Source organism: Schistocerca nitens, chromosome 7 (genome assembly GCF_023898315.1).
Source record: "Schistocerca nitens isolate TAMUIC-IGC-003100 chromosome 7, iqSchNite1.1, whole genome shotgun sequence".
In the NCBI taxonomy this organism is placed as follows: Eukaryota; Metazoa; Arthropoda; class Insecta; order Orthoptera; family Acrididae; genus Schistocerca; species Schistocerca nitens.
This window is the reverse complement of record NC_064620.1, coordinates 429,202,805-429,220,325: the sequence shown is the minus strand read 5'-3', so window position 1 is coordinate 429,220,325 and position 17,521 is coordinate 429,202,805. Positions and strand designations below refer to the sequence as shown.

The following is a 17,521-nucleotide window of genomic DNA, read 5'->3' as shown; positions in this document are numbered from 1 at the left end:
CACTCAGCCTGTTTTCAACCTCCATTGTATCTGTTAATGGCTCTTGTTGTGTTTTGTTAACTTCAATAAAAATACTTTCTCTAAGTTCATTTTTGTGTTGGTGATCTTTCTTTATCAGTTTGCTGTGGAATAGAAATTGCCACAGGTTCAACAGACTAACTGTTTCTCATCCTTAACATGCCATTAGCACACCAAAGATTACCTTCACAATTAAAATATATAGTGGTATATGTGACTCTGACTCGAATAAGAAGCTGTAAGCTGTCACATGAAAATTACACTGTCATTTACTGTTTAGACATGTTTTGTGCATATTGCAGCACTTTCTTTTCCAAAATTAATACAGCACAAGATGTAAAAGTGCCATGTACAATGTTAAGTGTAACCCCTGTGCATGATTTGTGCTCTTATTTTACACTGAATCATTTGGGGTACACAGATAAGAATTATAATATTTTGATGATAATGTGTTACCCAAACATGTCTGACATGAACTAATATTGTTAGTAGTGTTTCATGCAGACATGTTAATGTTATCACAATATGCCATATATTCACCATTTATACATGTTTTGTTTTCAGTTTCCCCAGCCATACATTTAGCATCTATATATTTATGGCTTCTAGTTGCTCTTGACAATGTCTCAGAAGCTGAAACTATGATAATGGAAATAATTAAAAACATGTGGTCAAGACACAGCAGTGTTATCATTTAAAAACATTGTACAAGAGTAATTTCTATCATTAAAAAATAGAAAGTCCAGGATGGAATAACAATAATATGAAAAGGGTACATTGCTACTCACCACATAGAGGAGGTATTGAGCTCCAGGCAATCACAATAAAAAGGACCATTAAACATTTAAGTTTCTGGAAAAAGATCCTCCCAATGTGTAAAACATACACATGCACACACACACACACACACACACACACACGGCTACTATCTGCAGCTGCATGTGGTGACAATACCATACAATTAAAGGCTAAAGGCAGCATCCAAATTGGTATGTCAAACAATTCTCACAACTCCACAGTGCTTGATATGAACCAAACCTCAGAATTTATATCATTTGAATGGCAAAAACTGTGAACAAGAACTACAAATTGTCACCTGATAGAACTCCTGCTGTTACGAGAGATTTTAACTCTTTGACTGCTGATCATATAAACATTGGTTTTTCTTAGGATGCTGGCCATTTTTAAAGTTTTTCAGCATTTATTAAGAAGAGTAGCCAACAATGGAAACCTATTAAGCTGTCAATATATACGATTTCATGTACCCCAACAAAAGATGGGAAGGATAGTCTACTGAAATTTTTGTGTCTTGTCAGTCGATGGGATTTGCTGTCAGAGTGCTAAGCCCAAGCTAAAGTGATTGTGAAAAGGTTAGGTAACATATTCTGTTTACAAAGAAATCATCCAATGGTGTGAGTCATTGCTGAACAGACAGGTCACAGAAAGTTGTAAGGGGTATTTGTCATTCTTTAGTGAGCCACAAGAGACTTGATCAAAATGCTCAGAAATGAGCATGTGAAAGATGTGAAATCCAGTAATAAAGCTGATCTCTGAAAATGTACAGCATGAATTCAAGGAAAGACAATGCTCTTTCTTTTAAGGAAATGTGAAGTTAACTCAAAAAAGAACTTCAAGCCATTATTCTGCTCTGATCTTTTTCTAATAATGACAAATTTGAAAATTAAAATAATGTTTAGCTTAACTCCCTTTCACAATGAACTTGTTCACACAAACATTTTTCAGCATTTAAAAAATAAAAAAGTGACATAAAGCTCAGGATTAGAACTTCCACTTTAATTTGTCTCTGAATGTTAATAGCTCAGTTTCTTGCTTATCTTTTGAGCGATGTCAATCACAGCTTCTTCATATTCTTGGCACAGCTAGTCTTGGACTATGATTTGTTTGCTGTTTGGTAAAAGAGGTTATTCGATTTCCATTAAGAAACAACTTCATTAATTTTTAAAGAAAAGTAACAGAAATGTAATTTGTTTTGTCAACATTTTAATAAACGCTTGTTAGATTCATTATTCACAGTACATTACATTGAACTAGTATGCACAACACAAAGAAATAGGCACAATTCCTGATGACACAGTCCCACCAGAAGCAAAGTGAACACAGATACATCAATCTATAGAAAGGTGTTACTTGTGAATTCCATAAAGTTAAATTTGTTTATTTTTCATTTACAATTTAGTGTTCTGGTACTAAAATTTTAAAATCTGACACAAATAATAATAATAATTATGAAAAATAGTAATAATTGTTGTCACTAGTTTCTTAAAGATTACAAAATATGTCTGACAAATTTTGCTGTTAAACCTGAAAAAAATATCTCTTTTACACATAGTTTTACATATTCACATAAGCAAGGCAGACTTTAATACTAGTTTGGATGCAACAGAAAATCAAGAATTAATGTTGTGGGAGAACTGTTAGCATATTGCATGGTAAATGTGTTGTATGTATCATGTAGCTTATTGGAAACTATAGGTGTGTCACTGACCAGTTCCATTAAAAACTAATGATGTACATATTTTAAGATGGTGCATGATTTTTGTGAAATTCATAAATTATAACAGCAGATGTAATGCCCACTGGATTTCCTGCATCTTATGGAAGAGGCTGCTGACACTTTAAAAAGCTGTTGTAAAATCAGACTAGTCATAAGATTAAATTACTTCAGTCAGAAAATGGTAAGGCAAGCTGAAATTACAGAGTGGACACCATTCTCAAGCTGGTAGGCATGCAGTGATGTTCAACAGTGCCACCCATACATACCACAGAAAGATGGTGCAACAAATAATAGAACCTTACCTTGGTCGAAATGACTCACTGCTTGTTGATTAAATCAGTACTACCATACTACCATCATCATTTTAGGCTGAAGTCAACAATGCATCACACTGAATCCAGAATCATAGTTTAACAAAAAGGGTTATTAGGAAATCTGCATATGACATATAAATGAAGAGATTCTCTGAGCCGGCCGCTGTGGCTGAGCGGTTCTAGGCACTTCAGTCCGGAACTGTACTGTTGCTATGGTCACAGGTTCGAATCCTGCCTCGGGCATGGATGTGTCTGATGGCCTTAGGTTAGTTAGGTTTAAACAGTTCTAAGTCTAGGGGACTGATGACCTCAGATGTTAAGTCCCATAGTGCTTAGAGCCATTTGAACCAAGATTGTCTGACAAATCTCATCTTGCATATTTAGCCAGAAGGTTGTCAAGATGGACAAGACAGTGAGCAAGAAATGTCCTAAATCAACTTAGAATTTTTGAATGTATGCCAGTGGCTCCATCAGTAAATAGAGTGCTTATCCATGTATGTAAAGTTATGCATAGGCACTTAATAATTTATTGTGGCTGATGAATTAGAGAACTAAAAGCAATCTATGTCCACAGTTAAATATATTCTCCTAAACTAACTTTATGAAATCTTCCTTATGATCAACAGCTTGTTTTCACAAACACTTTAAAGCTGTATGTGACACTTTTTTCACTATTATATGCCAAATACATTTGATCAACTTAAATTTTTTCCAGGTAACAGATGTAAATGACATGCCTCCAGAATTTGAAAATAATTTGATTGCTGGAGGATTTACTATTGACTTTGCAGTTGGTACAGTCATCTTGACTGTTAAGGTAGGTAACTGTTCTCTCTTCTGAGTACTTATTCCATAAATTTAACTGAAAAGTACTTCTTTGCTCTTTCAGTAAATTAAACAATACCTTAGGACCTCAGATTTTAATTTCCACTGTCACAGGAGCTGAAACTGAAGGCAGCAAAGTAGGATCAGGAATGCTGAACTCAGTTTTCAGGTCTTCCTTTATGAAGAAAAATCGTGGATTACTGCCTTAATTTAACAAACTCAGTGGAAGAGATATTATCATTAGTGGCATAGAAAGACACCTGAATCCAATAAAAAAACTCCATATGTAATATTACTAACCTGTTTATAGACTGAAGACCCTCATTAGCACCTTAAATTCATAGTCTGTTATGGAAAATAGTTTGGATACTTAATGAAGTCAAATAATAACTGTTGCAACATTGATGCTTTAAGTTATCATAGTCTGCACATTTATTGTGTTTAAATTGCAGATGACTAATGACCATTATACATTGTGCTTTGGTTCACAATTCACAAACACCATGTTAGAACATACACTGCCTGATTACTCGGTGGCAACACATTTTGTATATATCAGCATTCCACAGGTCACAGTTCATAAGGAAATGACCCATTATGCACATTTCTCAAAGTAAGTCACCAAAACATTTAATACAACAATGGTAAAAACACCAATACCAAGTACAAACTGACAGACACAATTCATATTTGTTATAACCAAAGAAGTTTGGTGACTGTATGATGTTCACAGAAATGTTAATGTGTGCAGAACTAACCTGAACTGTTAACACACATATCTATATTTTGTGATTACCAAGTGTGAACTTTTATGGACATGTTTTTGTTAGGCCCCGACAGGATTTTTGGGTGAGGGACGGTGGGGAGGGGGGATGGGGGAGGGAGAGTTTACTGTGTATAGACTGGTATAATGATATTTTGTAATCTTGGATATTACAGGTTATTCTATTCAAACTGTATACTGGAAATGCCTGACTTCATGTGGATGTCTTATCATGATAAGAATAAACTCTCTTACTCATGTTTATATTTAATTATTCATCCACATTACCAACATTAACTGAAGAAGTGCATTTATAAAATTTAACTGACACAAAGACAGTGTCCCTAATCATTACTACTCCACATAATACTACTTGCATCAGTTGTTATTACTGCATTAATACACATACATCATAAAATTTCAGTGATATGTCATTATTGCATATACCTCGTTATATTTTGTCAGTTCATTACTTCATATTGTATTACATGTTTCTGCATTACATACTCCTTACACTTCAAAACCACTGCTTTAATTCCTTACAAAAACTAATTCTGAAGAATTATATTTCACAGTAGTAGACAATCATATTATAGACAAAACTTTACCTTTATAACAGACAAAATATTAGTTACTTCAAACATTACTCTACTTTAAACAGCATATATCTCTTTACTCAAGCCTTAAGGGCTACATGCTGACAAACTTTTGTTCTCAGTAAACATTACTGTAGGGAACATTAGTTGTGGCCAAGTGGTTCTAGGCACTTCAGTCTGGGTCTGCACTGCTGCTACGGTCGCAGGTTCAAATCCTGCCTTGGGCATGGATGTGTGTGCTGTACTTAGGTTAGTCAGGTTTAAGTAGTTCTATGTCTAGGGGACTGATGACCTCAGATGTTAAGTCCCAAAGTGCCCAGGGCCATTCATTTCAACTTTAGTTACTTTAAACTGCAGGACCATAATGTGACAAAGTTTTACTGAAAAATAGTCTTTCACATGGGCAACTGAACTTGACTTTAAGCTGAATATATCATATTAACAATATCTCTACAGATTACGAATGAAAACACACACAGCACTGATGAAATATTGTACAATATTTACTATTTATTTCACAAACTGGTTTTTAGCTGTTAATGCCATCATCAGATAGCAGCTGAAAAACGGTTCATGAGAGAAATAATAAGTATTATAGAATATTACACCAGTGTTGTGTGTATTCTCATTCATAATGTTTTAAATATTCTGCCAAAAACTGACAGAACAGTCAACTAGTGCAATTTATGTGGATGGCAAACAGCATTGAATTCTTTATTCAAACTATTTCATTTACTGTTCCTGCATGGATATCTAGAGCTTGAAATATTTATGCTTCTTTCTTAGTTGTTCAACAAAACTTTTTAATAATTACCATATTCTTGGCTTACTTCAGGCTTTTATATTGCTTTATCTGTAAAATATTTGTTACTACTTACACAAATTTCATTATTACTAAACACAAGAATAACACAAGACATTTTTCTCAAATTTTATTGTCACAGCATTGTATTCCATCCTCTTATATATATAATACATGAAAATTCACTGACTGAATAAAATCTATCTTAAATGCAAGGGTAAAAACACCAATATTACACACCAGTTGACTGACACAGCTCATATTTGTAACAATCGAAGAAGTTTAGTGTCTAAATGTTAATATGTTCATAACTAACTCTGTCTTCAACACATGTACGTGTGTTTTACAGTTATTAGGCTTGAACATTTATGTATATGTTGTCTCTATTCTTATTAGGCTCCAGGTGAGGGTTTTGGGGTGGTGATGGTGGTGTGGAGGGGGGGGGGTGTAGTGCATTTAGACTGACATAATGATATTTTATGGTCTTAAGTTTTACACTTTAGTTTATAGAACTGTAGGGTGAAAATTACCATAGCAGATGACCTGTAGGTTCCAACAATGATTTGCTTTAACTAAATGTTAGATGGATAGAAAAATTTGTAAGTTCACAGTACTAGTTGATTACCATACTGCATGCCCGTGCAGCGAATTTCCTCCTTCCATAAAAGTTCACAGTATTATTTGACTAGCACACTGTATGCCCTCACAGTGAATTCCCTGCTTCAATTTATGCCACTAATTGTACTATAGCATGTGACTGTAACAATTCTGATTACTAATTTCCAATAATTAACTAGGTTTTAAGCAGAACTAAATAGACCATTATGATCAGCAGACTCATCGATAATAAAATCATGTGAAATATTGTATGAACATCATTTTGTCAGTTCCAGATGTTCCCTACAAATACACTATGAGCATTAATAGCTTCAGATGAAAGATAAGGTAAAAAATTAGTCATTTACAAGGAGCAGAACTATTGCAGATGGATTAAATCCATTTGCTATATTTCACTTAGAGTGACCAAACACTTATTAGATTTTATACAGTGTTTGTGACTGAGTTAGCCTCTCTTTAATCTGTAATACACTGTAGATTCCTCAAAGAAAACAATGTGCCCAGTAGTTGGAAGAAATCACAAGTCACATCTATCTTCTAGCAGGTTAGCAGGAATGAGCCATATAACTACTATCCAGTACCATTGACATCTGTCTGTTGTAGAATCTTAGCATTTATTCTGAGTTCATAATTAATTAAATAGATGAAATAGAATGACCAGTGCATCTTATCCAGTGTGGATTCTGAAAAAATCAGTCACATGAAACCCAACTTGGGCTTTCCTCTTGTAGCATCCTGCAAGCCATGGATCGAAGCAGTGAAAAAATAGCATTTCTCATCTTCCAAAAAGCATTTGGCATTTAGCCCACCAACACTTATTAATGAAAGTACAATCACATTCGTTATCAAATGGTATTTGTGACTGGATTCAGGATTTGTTGCTATGGAAGATATAGCATGTTATCTTGGATGGAGAATCAGTACTGCAAGTAGAAGTAACTTTAGGCATGGTCCAGGGGAGTCTGTTGGGAACTTTCATGTCCATGCTGTATATTAATGATGTGGCATACAAAATTAATGAAATATTATCTAGAGAAAGCTGAAAAAATGTTCACTTATATTTCAGCAAGATTTCAAAACACTGCAAACATTGGCAACTTGCTTTAAATATCCAGAAATGTAAAAATGTGCTCTTTACAAAACAAAACCAGACATATAGTATAATATTACTACAGTATCAGTAAGTCACAGTTGGAATTGGTCAACTGATACAAGTACTTCAGGCTAACAATTCATGAGGATATGAGACAGAATGATCAAGTAGTCTCAGTCAAAGGTAAAGTCAGTGGCAGACTTCAGTTTCTTATTAGGATAGTACAAAAAGGCAGTTAGTCTGCAAAGCAGATTGCTTACAAAACATATGTTCATCCTAGAACATTACTGAAATGTGTGGGACCCATACCAGATGGGACTACCAGAGTCTACTGAACATTTGTCAAGATCAACACAAATGATCACAAGCTTGTTTGACCTATGTGAGACTGTCTTGGAGGTGCTGAAAAAACTGACTTTGGCAACTCCAACTATCTCTTAAAATCCTACCTATAAACTGTTAACCAGTATTAAGTGAGAAATCTCTAAAAACAACCTTTCTGCATGGACCACAATAACAAAATTAGACTAATTACATACACAAAATTATTTAATTAAATGGATAAAAAGTCTACTCACAATTTGGCTACAGAACACAGACATAAAAGACAGTTGTAATTGGTAAGCTTTTGGAGCCTGTGGCATAACAGCTGGTATATGACATGTGCCATTTCACAGGTGGCTCTCCCTTTGATGGTACACAGTATGTTTTGCCAGTTACAGAATTATTATAGGCGGTGGTAGGAGGGTGCATAGGGCAAGTCTTCCAGTGGGGATGGTCACAGGAGCAGGAGCCATAGGATAGGGAGATGAGTGCAGAAGTAGCATAGGGTCTGACAAGAATATTGCAGAGATTGGGAGGGCAATGGAAAGCTGTTCTAGGTGTGGTGGGCATGGAGATTGGGAGGGCAATGGAAAGCTATTCTAGGTGTAATGGGCAACATTTCAGATAGAAAGGATCTCATTTCAGGGCATGATTTTAGGAATCATGGCCCTGTTGAAGTAGCTGATTAACACATTCCAGACCAGGATGATACTGATTCACCAATGGTGTGCTCAAAGCTGTATTTTGGGGGGATCAGAGTACCAGGATTGGAAGTGATGGCCCAGGAAATCTGCTTTTTAACTAGGCTGGTTGGGTAATTATATGCAGTGAAGGTTGAGGTGAAATGGTGGTGTATTGCTGTAAAGAGTCTGTACCTGAACAAATACATTTGCCTTTGATGCCAAGGCTGTATGGGAGGGAACGTTTGACATGGAAAGGATAGCAACTGTCAAAATGTAAGTACTGTTGTTTGTTTGTCAGTTTAATGCAGATGGAAGCATGTAGCTGACCTCTGGTGAGGATGACACTGACATCAAGGAATGTGACATGGGATTCAGATTAGGACCATGTGAAATTTAATTGGTAGAAGGTATTCAGAGATGTGAGGAATTTTAGCAGGTCAGCCTCACCATGAGTCCATATGGTAAAGATGTCATCAATGTATACAAACTAATCCAGGTACTGAAGACTTATGGATCCCAGGAAAGCCCCCTCCAAGCAGTCCATGAAAAGGTTGGCACAGGCAGGAGCCATCCCATTTCCCATGGCCATACCCCTGATCTGTTTGTATGTCTGTCCCTCAAAGGTGAAGTAGTTGTTGGTAAGTATAAAGCTGATTAAGGTGAGTATGGAGGATGTCATATCTTTGGAATCAGGTGGGCACTAACAGCAAGGAAAACACCACTTTCAGGTGGTTTAGGAGAAGGTGGGATACATTTCTGAAGTGAAGTCTGGCATGTTGTTGCAGCTTGAAGTTGGCTTGGTGGATGATAACGTTCAAGGAAACATGAGGGGCAGATGACTGCAGCATTTTTTCAGAAGGAGGGAAGTCTGGTAGAGTGGAAATTTGCTGATGAGGCATATATGTCACAGATTAGCCAGGTAAGAGTAAGAGATTGCTGTGTTTGAAACTATAAAAGAGCCTGGTGTAGGGTAGGATTGCATCCAAAAACAGGGACTTTTAATGTTAGCGCTTTTGGAGTAACTCCAAGGGACAAGCAGATTTCAAAAAACAGAATGTGGGACCTTAGGTTTGATAGTGCAAAGGCATATTTTTGGAAACAATGGAGATGTGATTCATCATGGCAAGAGAGGACAGTTTGGAGGGTTAGAAATCGTGGGAGTGGCAAAAAAAAAATTAATCAGAGGGTGGAAAAGATAGAAAAACAGAAGAAAAGCAAAGAAGAAGTCGGAAAAATCAGAAAAATTAGAAAAATTGTTAATAAGAGGTAATGAGTGGGCAATCTACATGATATGAACAAATGATTTTAAAAGAAAAAAGGAAAAAAACCGATCAGGAAAGTCGTGGAAACAGACGAAATTTTAAAAACTGGCAAACAGAAACAAAAGTCATAGGAGAAAATGTAAACTACTTAGCTCGGAGATTAAAGTTATGCAATATGTGGCAATAAAAGTCAATCAGAGCAGTTTGCCGAAATACAAACCCACAAAAACGCGAAAGAATTACACATAAATAAGTGGATGGTGGAAAAGAAAATAGCTGTCAAAACTGCAGATAAATTGGCGAAAGATGATCAAGAGAGAGTCATGCAGTGTAATGAACAGTTAATTGTTGTGTACAAATTCGTAAATAACAGTGGAACAAATATATGCAAATACAAATGGATTCATCTACGAGCACGGAAATCAGTACTATAAAAGAAGTAAGGCCAAAGTGTTGTTTAATGTTGGAGATACAGATAAATAAACCAATGGATTAGCACATAATGTAGAAAATAGACGACCATTTGAACAAGACAGACATCAACAAAGACTGGCAAGACGTTTAAATAAGAAGTTAAGATGGCCACATAGGTTAAAGTAACAATGAAAACAATCTTTCATTGTCTTTCCCATCTATTTTTCACTTCCTCCCCCCCCCCCCACTTCCTCCCCTTCACCCCCCCCCCCACACGCCCCTCCCACCTGTGTTACATACAATGCACTCAGCTTTTCAATCTTATTAACTCATGCATGATATTTAAGCAGTAATCTCTGTCTGCATATTACCATATCTTCCACCTTTAAGCTCTCAGGTATTCAAATCTTATCCGATGCAGTCTCCAACAATCAGTCTTTACTTCTCATCCCATCCCCTGACCCACAGTTCTGGGTGACTTTCCCAAAATCTACACCTTTTCCTAAACCTCTCCAGTCCTTTGCCTTCACCCCTGAAGGAGCCATAGGCTCTGAAAGCTTGCCAATTACAAACGTCTTTTATGTGTGTATTCTGCCACTGCTCGGTGAGTAGATTTTTTATCTATCCAATTAAATAATTTTGTCAATAATTGTTTTTTTCTGCTGTTATAATTACATACACAGACATTTAAGCACTCATTGTTCCCACACTTCGTACGTTAATGGAACAGGAAGAAAGCATTTTACATGGAACAATGGGAAGTAGACTTGTCACTACAGCACACTTTGCAGTATTTGCAGAGTGCAGATGCAAATGTAGATTCATAGTAAATAACTGATATAATCCAATTTATTGGCAAATCTTCACTGAAGATATGACATTAAAAGTTATGTAGCATGAGGTAAAAGATTATTGTAGACAATAATAATATTATATAGTATGTGGATATTACAGGTTGCAGATCGGTAATAACACACTTTAGCTCTCGAATGAACATTTATGTAAGCACAGAACAAGGTGAATACAACATGGCTTTACAAATTTAGCATGCTCAGCAGACATAGCCAAAGTAAGTCAAAGATCCTCAGGTCCAGAGATATAGATATGACACTTCATGCCAGAGGTGCCACAGAGCACCCCTCTCCCCCCCCCCCTTTCCCGGCAGAGCGGAGCATAGCAGAGGGAAGCTTTCTCACTTGAACACAAAATCCTCATGCCAGCATGGTGGTTAAAGGTGAGGTCCAGCACAAGAAGTGTGCGCCTCTGTGTATCCTCAGAAGCTGCATCGACAAGGTAATGTGCGCCGGACTGCTGCGCAGGTGGTGGAGTGTCGCTAGAGGCCACATCAGTGGCAGTGACGGCAGGCAGATTGGAGGTGTCAGAACACGGTTTGGCAAGGGACCATGCCAGTTTTAATCGGTTAACTGAAACTGCATTACAAACTCGCACGATGCCAGGTCTTTGTGTACAAACACCTTGAGTGGTAGGCAGGGGTCATCAAAGGTGGGAAACATGCATACGCAGTCATTCTACAAGGGCCAGATGGTTGGTTGCATCAGTTGGGGTGCATCCTTGATGAATTCAGCTGGCAGAAGGAGGGGTTCTCCATATAAGACCTCCACCAGTGAAGCATTCAGGACCTCCTTGTGGGCAGAATGGATGCTGAGTAAGACCCAAGGAAGTACCTCAGACCACAGCCCACCATGGCACATCAGAGCAGCTTCTAGAGTTCAATGCCATCTCTCAACCTGGCCATTCACCTGCAGCTGATATGCCATAGTGTGGAATTTTGCTACTCCGCACAGCTCACACAGTTGAGCAAAAAGTGTGGACTCGAATTGTCATCCCTGATCAATAGTAAGTGAAAGGGGGCAGCCAAATATCATGACCCATGCCGATAGGAAAGCACGAGCTATGGTCTCTGCCATTATGTTGACAAGAGGAATTGCCTCAACCCAACGGGTTGCATTCTCGATCATAGACAGTATGTATTTGTACCGTTCGGAAGGGGGGAGAGGAGTGACCCTGTCAATGTCCACGTCCCAAAGGTGACCGCTGTGGACGTCGAACTGTCCTAAAGGAGGCTGTGCATGTCTGTCCACTTCACTAGTTTGGCAAGGGACACACACGTGGGGGGGGGGGGGGGGGGGGGGGCACGATTGGTTCATTCACTGACCTTGCCAGGCCGGAATGGTATGGCTGGGGCATCGGCAGCAGACGGTGGCAGAGGATGTGGCGTGACAGCCATGTGATGCAAGAGATCTCGTGAAGCAAGAACATGAGTGTCTTGTAGATGCACCTGTGAAGGATCCTAACCGGCAGCAGGAGGAGGGAAACTTGACACAGGAGTGATGCAGTGTGAAGCTGCAGTAGAAGTGAATGATAGTTCCAAATGATGCAGCTCTATGGACAGGCCGCGAATCATACTCCATGTGTGAGCCAATTCAGCAGATGTGGTGGTAATGCAAGTGCGTAAAACCTCGTTATGTTGTGGAGCTCATCAATCTGTGTAAGCACATCCTATAAATCAGAGAGTCGTGCAGTAATACCCTCGAGCAGAGATGCACATGTGGAGAGGGTAGGTAAGGGGGCGGAGAGCAGAGTTGTGCGAACTTGTTTTGGCACAGAACGGTAGAACCAGATGCGTGGCAGAGTGCTGCAACCTGCAGGTCTGGTGAAAGTTCATAACGGTGTAGAAAGTCCAACCCGATCACAGGTGCATCCACATAGGCTACGTGAAAAGTTCAAGGAAGGGTGATGACTGATGATAGGTGAAGCGACATCTTGATGGAGCCAAGGACTGTGATAGGAGAGTGATTTGCAGTGATCTAAATGAGGTTAGCAGGAGAATGCATTCTGGTGCATGCTTGGCTGGGATAGCGCTTGGCGCCAGTGTCAACGAGAAAGTGAGTGACTGATGACAAGTCCATCATGTAGAGATGTTGCGCCACCATGAAGCCATGGTCGTGGAAACCAGTGTGGTTGAGGTGACTGGTGTCACTGAGACGGCCTGCGGGGGCATATGTCAGGCATATAAGAATGTGTGACCCTGTGCACATGAACGTTCGGATTACAGTTCGGCACATCAGACCAAACCAAAGGGGACTACTTAGCTGAGGGGTGAACCACGACATCCATCACTTGATTATCATCCACAATATCACTAAGCGGCGTGCTCTGTCCATGTATAAGCTGTTGCTGCATAGTTGCACTTGACTGTGGGGCTGGTTATGGTTAAGTGGTCGCTGGCATGGCTGGGGCCAGGTAATTGTTCACTTCTCACCAAATGCACATTAGGTACACTAGTAAATACGCAAGTGCAGTCAATAGGGTCCGAGGCACTAGCACAAAAGGACACTGGTAGATCCCTTGTTCCGAAGACAATGTGGACCGGCACACAAAGTCCGTTAATGATGAAATGAAGAACTAAATAATTCCCAAACACATGATGATGATGTTGGGGTCACCACTGTGGATATTACAGGTCATAGATTAGTAATAACACACTTTAGCTGTTGAATGAACATTTATTTAAGCACAGAACAAGGAGAATACAACCTGGTTGTACAAATGTAGTGTGCTCAGCAGACATAGCCAAAGTAAGCCAAAGATCCTCATGTCCAAAGATATGGCACTTTATGCCAGAGGTGCCACAAGTATAAAAGCAATAAGTGGGCTGTATTGAAAATCTTTTTGATAGGAAACATGTTCATATTAACCTGTCTTCATACAACACCTTACATTGTGCCCTGACAAGTAATTTAATTTTAGTCACTTAGATACATTTGTATCTATTTTAAAAACATAGTGTTCATCGTTAATGTGAGTACAATGGATGATTTTTAATAATAGTTTCAAAGAGGCTTTTAGCATACTTCTGCTGAGGATGGCTGAAAGAGCTTGGTGGTTAACTCAAAGATCACAATGCTCTTTCTGCAGGCTGATGCTGCAATAGTTTTTGCATGTCATAAATGTATATGTTTAAAATTGTTTTGTACTAAAATAGTGTTAAGAATTTTTGATAATTTAAAACATTTAATTTGTTGAAATATTTTTTCTTCGTGTATTTGCTTCCTGCAAAAATTATTTGTTTGCAAATAATCTGAAATCAATGCATAAAATTATAAGATTACATTCTAATAATGAACACTTCCCAACATGTTTTCATATAGGCCACTGATCCAGATCTGAATGACGTGGTAACTTATCGTCTGTACGGTGACATTAGTGCATCCACTGACAGTCTAACCAGTATTAAAGATAATGCATTATTGGTAGAAGAAAATGGTGATATAGTTCTCAATTTTGAACCACAAGATGAGTCACTGGATGGATTCTTTTCATTTGAAGTACGTGCTAGGGATTCATTTAGTCCAGATGGTAAGAATCTGAAAGGAGGTAACCATCCTTTTTTCTTTGGTGGAAATTTTATTCACATAGTTCCTAATTTCAACCACATTTTTTAAATTTATTTTTTATCTAAAAATGTTCCATTCATACTAGCAGTAAGTATTCATTTGCTGCCGAGAAATGTAAATATCTTAAAATGATAATATATGGTTGTGGGAAATTGTGTAGTTACAGATTCATGAGTGAAATAAATGTATTCATATAGCAATATGAATTTCATAATTTGAATTAAATGTAATAGCAGTAGCTCTGATAATTTTCATCAATTTTACTCTCTATGTGCATGTAGAGCAAGAGTGGGCAACCAGTGATGAATGGTTTCAATACAGCCATAGAAGAAATCTGTGGGAAAGATAGCATTGTGCTCTCATTTTACACTCAGCCTGTGAAGAATTTTCAGATATTTTCAACTATGCTTGGCACACTTCGGGTTTATGGCTTATGATGCAGACCAGTGAAAGTTTTGCTTGCTCAGTGCATGAGCAGTGCCATTTTGCCACCACTGGATTTGAGCAAGAAAGAGAAACATGTTTCCAGTCTGAGTGTGCTCATGTGTATATGGACAATGGGGGAAGTAGCTCACTACCTGGGAGTGGTGTGGGGAGAAATATTTTCACCTCTGGATCATTGCTGAAAGCACGCATGTTATTTACTGCTAACTGCCTACAACTGCACTATACACTGACATATCAAAAAAGGTTTATAATAGAAAACGATCTCATGAAAATTACCTACTACTCATGAAATGCGCTGATTTGAACAATGACAGTAGGGGCCATAACTTGATGAACAAACTGCTCAAAGCTCACATGTGAAATCCTATGCTAGTTGTTTGTTAATTTTGTGCAAATGTTGCTTCCTTCTTTACTGAGTTTATTTACAAATTATCGGTTATCAGGAAGATAAAAGTAAAAGCTGAATGTTGCCAATTCCAGGAGAAAGTGATGGAGAATTATTTCTTTAGCATACACAAAGGTAAACCTGTTTACTTGTTAGTGAATCACTATTTGTTGTGAAGGAGTATGAGAAGACAGTTTTCTACAAAACACATTGCTTAACAGTTTACAGTGTAACTGTAGAAAGACAAAATGAAAATAATAATTTCTAATCTGGGCTAGAAACAGCAAATGTTCACCAAATTGAGGACACCGTGTGACAATTTGGTTAAGGCTAGTTTCATAATGAGCAGAAGAACTGCCAAATCGTTAAGGCGTTTTGCTCAAGGTGAATTTGTGAAGAAGTTCCTCATGGACATTGCAGATGTACCATCCATCCACCCTCCCCCAAGAAAGAAAAAGAGAGAGAAAGTGTTTAATTTATTTAATGTACAGAAATTATGCACCCCTATATGATCAATCATCAAAAGTATTTTTGGACAAATATTTACAAAAATTCTTGCTAATTGTGTTGACAGATATGACCACACTAAATTTCAAACACTTGAATGACTTGCCTGTGACCAAAAATCACAGAACTTCTGCTTCTTGTTTGTAGTTGGGATTGCCTACCTAACTGCCAAACTTTGTTTCATACTCCTTCTCAAATTAATTTTAGTAACAATATTGTGAAAAGGAAAGTTTCTACTTACCATACAGTGGAGAAGGTCGTAAATAAGCTTTCAGCCAACAAGATCCTTGTCAACAAAAGACCACACACACACACACACACACACACACACACACACACACACATGCAAGGGCAACTCACACAGACATGGCTGCAGTCTCTGGCTTCAGCTGCCAGAGGCTGCAGTCATGTGTATGTGTGAGTTGCATTTGTGTGTGTGTGTGGGGGGGGGGGGGTGTTGTGTGTGTGTGTGTGTGTGTGTGGGTGTGTGTGTGTGGGTGTGTGGGTGGGTGGGTGTGGGTGTGTGGGTGTGAGAGAGAGAGAGAGACAGAGAGAGAGAGAGATAGAGATCTATTTTCAACAAAGGCCTTGTTGGCCAAAAGCTTATTTGTGACAGTCTTTGTGTTGTGCCTATCTGTAGCACAGCATCTCCACTACAAGGTGAGTAACAACTTTCCTTTTCATAATATTGTTACATTCCACCCTGGATTTTTCCATTGTTTAATTTAGTTAATAATTCTTGTCCAGTGTGGATGTATTAGAACACTGCAACTCTTGGAAATGAAGATAATTTATTATGAATTAGCTGCAACCATCAGAATCACTGTTGATACTCATTTGGATATGATAGATGTCTAATGTGAACACATGTGCATGGTATTGCATCCCTTTTTTTTTACAGGCATTGTGCATGAATAACCTGTGTTAAATGTTAATCTTTTTTTGTGGCATGAGAAACCTTATGAAGGGGACAGTCTCAGTCACATTAGAAACAACCGACATAGTAACTGAATAATATTATAATTCACCAGTATCAAACATTTCAATTCTCAAACTTACAAATATCCATTTTAAAGGAAATATGCATAAAAATATATTTTCTGACACAAACTCAAGTAGAGCTTCAATATGAACCCCAATTTCTCTTGCCTTATATTCGTAGTTCTTATGCAAGGTGTATCCCGGCAGCAGTAGGATCATTCTGTATTCAGCTTCAAATACCACTTCTCTAAATTTTGTCAATAGTGTTTCATGAAAAGAACATCATCTACCCTCCAGGATTTCACTCTTGAGTTCATGAAGCATCTCTGTAATACTTGCATATGGATTGAACCTACCAGCAACAAATCTAGCAGCATACCTCTCAAATGCTTCAGTGTTTTCTTTCCTCCAAACTGGTGGGGATCCAAAGCAGTCTAGCAGTACTCAAGAGTGGGTCACACAACTGCTCTATAGATGATCTCCTTTACACATGATCTATATTTTCCTAAAATTCTTCCAATAAACCAAAGTCAACTATTTGCCTTCCTTATTACCA

General features: G+C 38.0%; 1 protein-coding gene across 1 annotated transcript in view; it reads left to right on the top strand.

Annotated features, from left to right (window-relative positions):
- The window catches only part of LOC126195147 (cadherin-23-like), a 460,891-nt gene that overhangs the window by 395,159 nt on the left and 48,211 nt on the right, over nucleotides 1-17,521 (top strand). Inside the window, exons 27-28 of the mRNA XM_049933652.1 lie at nucleotides 3,563-3,664; nucleotides 14,400-14,607. Of these exons, the coding sequence (XP_049789609.1) occupies nucleotides 3,563-3,664; nucleotides 14,400-14,607 (310 nt within the window). The remainder of the gene's footprint in view (nucleotides 1-3,562; nucleotides 3,665-14,399; nucleotides 14,608-17,521) is intronic.